Raw genomic sequence first — 6,813 nt, forward strand, 5'->3', positions numbered from 1 at the left:
CCTAAAATCAGCTCAGCCACCTTCCACCTGGCGTGCGCTGTACCTTGTGCAAACATCCCGTCTGGCACCGGGCGGGTTTCTCTCACCGGGATTTATCAGGATTTTTCACCCACACAGGGATGGCTCCTTGGGAGACAAAACACCCAGTGCTCCCACCCTGCAAGAGGAAAAATGTGATTATTTGCTCAGTTTTGAGAAAAAAGCCGGGCCGGAGCAGCACCCCTTGGCTATAACAGCTACCGACACTTTCACCAGCGACTGAGAAATTGGGATTTAAGCCAAACTCACCCTCCTGCTACACATTAATTGCAAAAAAAATAATCAGGGTGGTAGACGGAGGCAGATGTGCCAGCCAGAGGTTGTCGCCAGGAGCAGGGGGTTTGGGTGGGGGATGGCAGCAAAAAAATAATCCACATTTGGGGCCGGTTGGAAAGCAGCTCCGGCTCATACCAATTCCTTGACACGGTCTTTCCTTTCCCCAAAATAAACAGGAACCGTCTGGAAAGCCCCTGCGCGGGGAGGAGAATCGCCCAGAATAAATAAATAGACGTCGAGAGCCTGGGTTGAGTTCAGCCAGCCGGTTGTTTCCCGCTGCCAAGGGCGGCGAAGGATGAGGATGGAGCTTGAAATGTCTTGGGCGGGGGGGGAGAGAGCCAAAAAATCCCAATTAATGGGATTAATGGGAAAAAAAATCCCAATTAATGGGATGAAATGGTCTCCTTGTGTGAGAGCCACCATAGCTCTCCCATCGCGTGGCTTTTTGCTCTCTCCTCAAACCCCGCCCCGCGCGATGAGCGATTTTAGTTACAAATGGATTAAGGAGACACAAAAAGCAAATATCTTGGGTTTATTTACGGCGCAAAACTGGAAGAAGCTTCAACATTTCTGCTTTTAGGGTTGGTTTTTTTAAGTGCTTTTGCCGTGGCTTCCCCATTCGTTGGGCTCTTGCTCGAGCAGGGAGAATAAAGACACGGCGGGTGCGAGCTGCAAGAGCAGCTCCGTGTTCATCAGTGTTATTAAGACGATGAATTAAATATGAATTTTGTTTAAGGCTCAACTTCAAAATCGCCAGGAGACCCGAGGTGCTTGTGTTGCATAAATGCTTGGCGTGTTCCTTAACACGATGCGTTGGCTCCCTTGGACATTGGCGTCGGGATAGGGAGGGATCAAGCATTTATGTCGCTCGAAAAGCAGATTACACCTCACCTCCACCTTTTTTTGAGATGTACTTACACGTTTTTAGCCGACCGAGTCAGGGCTCCTGGGCACTGGGGCATTTTCTGCAGGGGAAGCGTCGTCTCCGAGGCCTTATTAATTTTTCACGTCCTGACAGCGATATTTTGTGACTGACAGGCCTAGAAGAAGCTGAACGGTTCTTTTATTTACTCTAAGAAAATTAAAAAAAAACAGCTCTGAAATGTCAAAAAAAAAGAAAGGAACGTCACTCACCTCACGCGGCACCCGTGGGACCTCTCGGGCAGTAACGGCTCCTTCCTGGCTCCCAAACCATCACACAACGCTCCGGGTCACCAAGATGCTTTTCTCCTGTGAAGAATTTAAAAGCCTCGTGAGACTTGATGCATGAAAATAACCCGTTGTTGCTGAGGGATGGCTGAGGCAGCACAAAGCTGTAATTATTGCTGGTTTAGCACAGACGCTCGGCCACTGCAGCTGACAAGCGGATTCGCAGGAGGCTGAGCTGTCGGCCCCCGTTTCCACGAAAAAATAGGGAGAAAAATGGGATTTGACCCCATCGCTGCGCTAAATAACATAAAAAAGTGTTTTTTTCCCCTCAAGAAGGCGACTACTGGCTTCAGCCAGTGATCCGCACTAGTGTGAGCAACGGTTTGATATTCTTGGGTAGGAGAAACCGTGAGCCTTCGGTCACCCCAGGGTGACAACCTGGGGTCCCGTTGCACATGGGAGACACTCGGGGTATCCTGGAAAAGTGAGAAGGTTTTTTAATTCAGTGGTTGTTCAGGATCATTCAGCACATGGAGGCGAAAACTGACTTTCCTCCATGTCTTTACAGGGGAAAGATTTTAATTTGTGTATTTCAGCGAATAAATAAAGACGGAGTCAGGGGTTTCTCAGAGAGTTTTATTAAAGTGAAAAAGGACTGATAACAAACCATCACTTGTGGATAATGATAAACAAACCATCTTGGTCCGATTCACTGAATCGAGTACAAAGTGCACAGGTTTCAACTCTCCAGTAAAAGAGGAAAGAAGAGGGAGGTTAAAGCACCTCTACAGGCGAGGAAGCTTCTTGTGCTCGGTCCAAACTTCGCTTTTAAAGACGAAAGACGTGGCGCCGGGTGAAGCGACACGCTCCAGCTTGGAAAAAATCGGCGCCTTTGCCTCCAGAACAGGCTCCTGGTTTCCGTTCCTGCCTTCTGGCTGTGAAATCGGGATCTCCCTGTGGCGGGGACGGCTGCCGCTAGCTGCTGCGGAGGGGCTTGGCGTACACCGGCTCCATGAGGTGGTAAATCAGGAGCAGGAACAGGCAGCCGAGGAAAACCAGGCTCATCGCAGCCAGGAGGACGAAGCGGCCGATGAAGAAGGTGTCCACGATCTGCAAAGAAAAAGAAAAACACACGGTGCAGGCTGGAGGAAGCACACGATGCCCTGGAAAAGAGGACTGTCTGAGATCGGCCCAGGAGGAAAAGCTTTGAGGTTCCCCTGGATTTCTCCCCTCGCTTTCCATTCCTCACACAGGCGTGTGACAAATGCTTGAAAGAAGAATCACTTTCCTCTGAAAAATGCCGCTAATGTGGAGGAAAAGAGCAGCATTGGGACAAAACACGAGTCAAGCCGCGCAGCAGCTCTCCCCGGCTGCAAGGACTGCGCACATTCCTCCCTTTTAGAAGCAAAATGGGGGGAAAAAATTAAAAAAAAAGATACGGCAGCAAGGCAAGACACAATGAGGAGCCGCAGCGAGAAGCTCGGTTACAAAATCACCCTCTCGGCTCCCGAGACGACCCCGGCGCTCAGTTTTATAAATCACATTAGCACACGCTCGGCCCCCGCGCTGCCGCAGAAAGAGTCTCTTGTGAGCGCCGCGCTGGCTCCTTCTGCACGTTTCACTTTTTAATTAGCCAATTAGCGGAGTTTCGGCGTGGAAAGCCCAGGTCATGTATTATTGATAGTCCGGGCAGGTCCAGTCCAATTGAAGATCGGAAAAAAATAAAATAAGCTTTCCATTTCTGTTGGCCTCCCAGGCGCAAACACGCTGCTCTTCGTCTCGCTCCCAACCTTCACACGAGGTCCCACGCAAGGCAGGGAAAAGAAAAAGTACAAGAATGTTTAGTAGGGATTTACACAGATCAAGGTCTAGGAGAGCAATAATTAATGTGCATTAATAATAGAACAGAGGAAAGAGCACCTAAAATGCCACAAAACTTTGTGGATTCAAAGCTCAAAGAGCTCTGGGAAAGCTCGAGGTGGCGGCGATCGTGTGTGACCCGAAACTGGGGAGATCCCCGCGCCTGGCAGCACAGAGCCGCCTGAAAATACAGATGCTTGAGCGTGGTAACAACCCAGAAAAGAGCTGGAGTGGTTACTGGGCTTTAAAATAGAAAACGGAGCTGAGCGAAAGACTGCAGGATAAGAGGAAGATGGCTGGAGGCGGGAGTAGAGCCAGGACCCAGCTGAGCGAGGGAGAAGCTGCTGGAGCTCAGAGAGATAAAAGCACCAGAGCAATTCCTGCACGGAGCTCCTGCGAGTGAAACCCCACGGGTCATGGGTAACGGTGGGGAATACGGACATTCCTGAGGGAAAGGTCCCTGTGACCTTGGGGTGGCATTTGGCGCCCAATCCTGAGGTAAATGCCCAGCCCCAGGTCCTTGGGGTGACATTTGGGGCCGAATCCTGAGCCACATCCTGAGGTAAAGACCCATCCCCGAGGCCTCGGGGCAGCATTTGGGACCCATCCCTGAGGCAAAGGCCCATCCTTGGGGACTCAGGGTGGCAGTTGGGGCCATTCCTGAGGTAAACACGCATCCCTGGGTCACACCCTGAGCTAAAGGGCCACCCCTGAGGCCTCAGGGCACCCATGGGGTCAAGAAATGTGGCAGCCGCACAACTGCCGAGCTCTGGAGCTCTCAATGCGGCAGTGACGGCTCTTCAGCACCTTTTGTGTCCCCCTGTCCCTGTGTCCCCCGTCTGGGGGGGCCTGAGGAGCTCATGGCCACGGCTGGTCCCGACCGGGCACACACGGGGTCCCAACAAACCCCGCAAGTGACAGCAGGACCGTGATGGAGCCCCCGGAGCTCAGGGACGTGTCTGTGGAGCCCGAGCCCTCCCCCGCACCTCGGTGAGCGATTCTCTTCTGGATTTATCCCCGAGCGAGCCCTTGGACCCCAGGCAAGCGGTTATTTCTGCACTTTACTCCATGTTGCTGGAGCGGTGATTGATTTCTGGATTCGCCCCCCGCATCTGGAATATTGTGTCCAGTTCTGGGCCCCTCAGGTCCAGCAGGACAGGGAACTGCTGGAGAGAGTCCAGCGCAGCCACCAAGATGCTGAAGGGAGTGGAGCATCTCCCGTGTGAGGAAAGGCTGAGGAGCTGGGGCTCTGGAGCTGGAGAAGAGGAGACTGAGGGCTGAGCTCATTCATGGGGATCAATATGGAAAGGGGCAGTGTCAGGAGGATGGAGCCAGGCTCTTCTGGGTGACAGCCAGTGACAGGACAAGGGGCAATGGGTGCAAACTGGAGCACAGAAGGTTCCACTGAAAGAGGAGAAGAAACTTCTTGATGGTGAGGGTGCCAGAGCCTGGCCCAGGCTGCCCAGGGAGGTTGTGGAGCCTCCTTCTCTGCAGACATTCCAACCCGCCTGGACACCTTCCTGTGTAACCTCAGCTGGGTGTTCCTGCTCCGGCGGGGGGATTGCACTGGATGAGCTTCCGAGGTCCCTTCCAACCCCTGACATTCTGTGATTCTGTGATTGTGTTAGCTTCTGGTGTTTGCTTTTGGCGTCTCGTTTGGTTTCAGTTCTGAATTAACCTTGGTTTAAGCTTATTATTTGCTTGGAGAAATTTTAGGGTGGCTCCACGACAAGGCCCTTCCCCAAAAGCCTCTGGGCATCCAGGGGGCCAATCCCTGATATAAATGCCCATCCCTGGGGCCTCGGGGTGGCATTTTGGGGCCCGATCCTGAAACAAAGGGCCCAACCCTGGGGCATCTGGGCACCCATGGGTGCCCAATCCTGAGTTAAATGCCCATCCCCGGTGCCATGGGGTGGCATTGGGGCCCAATCCTGAGTTAAATGCCCATCCCTGGGGACTCAGGGCAGCATTTGGGGCCCAAACCTGAGTTAAAAAGCCCGATCCTGAGTAAAATGCCCATCCCCGGGGCCTCAGGGCATCTGCGGGGCTCTTCCCTGCGGTCCCGTCCCGCCGCCCCCGGGCCCGCCTGACCAGGCCGCTCCCGGCCTCACCTCCTCGGCGGCGGCCGCGGCCGGTCGCTCGTCCTCCCGGGGGAAGAGCAGCAGCGCGGCGCTGAGCGCGGCGGCTCCCAGCGCCACCGGCACCACGGCGAACCTGCGGGGAGGGGAGCGGAGCGCGCTCAGCACCGGGCCCGGCGTCAGTCCCCCTCCCTCCTCCCTCTCACCCCCCGTGCTCACCGGGCCCGGCCGGCAGCGCGGGTGAGCCCCAGGCAGAGCAGCAGCGCCAGGCCCCAGAGCAGCTGCAGCGCCAGCACTCCCGGCCCCACGCCCAGCACCGTGCCCGCCATGCTGCCCCCCCGCCGCTGCCGCTTCCCCCTAGCAACCGCAACGCGCCTCGGCGGCACAGCCAGTCAGCGCCGCTCGCCGCGCAACTGCAGCTTCCTATTGGGTGGAGGGTAGATGGCGGGGGCGTGGCCTCGGGCTTTTCCCGCGCCGCGGGAGGCGGGGGCGCGCCACTGGGGTCACAGAATCACGGAGTGGTTGGGGTTGGAAGGGGCCCCTGGGGATCATCAAGTCCAACCCACCTGCTGAAGCAGGTACACGTAGAGTAGATCGCACAGGAATGTGCCCAGGCGGGTTTGAATGTCTCCAGAGAAGGGGACTCCACGACCTCTCCGGGCAGCCTGTAGGAAACAATTACCTTGCCAATATAATAGGCCCAGGCAGGATCTCTCAGCAAAGCAGATTTTATTAATGATTTTGCAAGACCGAGTGTTCTACCTAAAGGTCAGCACACAGAATAGGGCAAAAAGCCTCTGCTTATATCCCCCCAAAATCCCGGCCCCAAATTCCCTCCCCTGTTCCCCACTGGTTAGTACTGCAGTGTATACAGACCACCCGATGCCTGCCTCAGTTTACCTGTCACATTCTTCTAATTCTAACACCGCCCCCCCCCCCTTATTGATTTATTTAAAATATGGATTCCTGGCTCTCTGGCTACCCTTCCCCCAGCTTAACTTTTTAAACTTTTAAATACAGTAATCAGTTTGCATTCCGGGATTAGTTCAAAGAGACTTTGTTTGGCTCCTTACAAGCCTGTTCCAGGGCTCTGGCACCTTCAAGGTAAAGAAGTTTCTTGTTATTTTCAGATGGAACCTCCTGTACTTCAGTCTGTGCCCATTGCCTCTCATCCTATTGTTGGGCACCACTGAAAGGAGTCTGGTCCACCCTGAAGATATGTATAAACATTGATGAGATCCCCTCTCATCTTCTCCAGGATGAACAGCCCCAGCTCTCCCAGTCTCTCCTCATAAGATACTCCAGACCCTTCATCATCTTTGTAGCCCATCGCTGGACTCCCTCCAGTAATTCCTTGTCCTTCTTAAACTGGGGAGCACAGAACTGGACGCAAAATCCAGATGCAGCCTCA

General features: G+C 54.2%; 1 protein-coding gene across 2 annotated transcripts; it reads right to left on the minus strand.

Annotated features, from left to right (window-relative positions):
- Positions 1 to 2,086: 2,086 nt before the first annotated feature.
- Positions 2,087 to 5,734, minus strand: TMEM218 (transmembrane protein 218). 2 transcript variants are annotated; one of them, XM_065652136.1, is made up of 3 exons: positions 5,622 to 5,734; positions 5,436 to 5,538; positions 2,087 to 2,574 (listed from the first exon to the last, which is right to left on the minus strand). In XM_065652136.1, the coding sequence occupies exons 1-3, from the start codon at positions 5,729 to 5,731 to the stop codon at positions 2,440 to 2,442; spliced, it is 348 nt and encodes a 115-aa protein (XP_065508208.1). In that variant the 5' UTR covers positions 5,732 to 5,734; the 3' UTR covers positions 2,087 to 2,439. The 2 variants fall into 2 exon arrangements, with proteins under 2 accessions (XP_065508208.1, XP_065508209.1); XM_065652137.1 differs by lacking the exon at positions 2,087 to 2,574 and adding an exon at positions 2,911 to 3,254.
- Positions 5,735 to 6,813: the final 1,079 nt, after the last annotated feature.

Source organism: Caloenas nicobarica, chromosome 26 (assembly GCF_036013445.1).
Source record: "Caloenas nicobarica isolate bCalNic1 chromosome 26, bCalNic1.hap1, whole genome shotgun sequence".
In the NCBI taxonomy this organism is placed as follows: domain Eukaryota; kingdom Metazoa; phylum Chordata; class Aves; order Columbiformes; family Columbidae; genus Caloenas; species Caloenas nicobarica.

What these genes read in the sequence shown, in the direction of transcription:
- TMEM218 (XM_065652136.1), bottom strand. Translation starts at nt 5,731, where the DNA reads ATGGCGGGCACGGTGCTGGGCGTGGGGCCGGGAGTGCTGGCGCTGCAG. An exon ending in CGCGCTGCCGGCCGGGCCCG is followed by an intron (nt 5,539 to 5,621) that starts GTGAGCACGGGG and finishes CCCTCCCCGCAG; the next exon opens with GTTCGCCGTGGTGCCGGTGG. An exon ending in CCGCGGCCGCCGCCGAGGAG is followed by an intron (nt 2,575 to 5,435) that starts GTGAGGCCGGGA and finishes TTTTCTTTGCAG; the next exon opens with ATCGTGGACACCTTCTTCAT.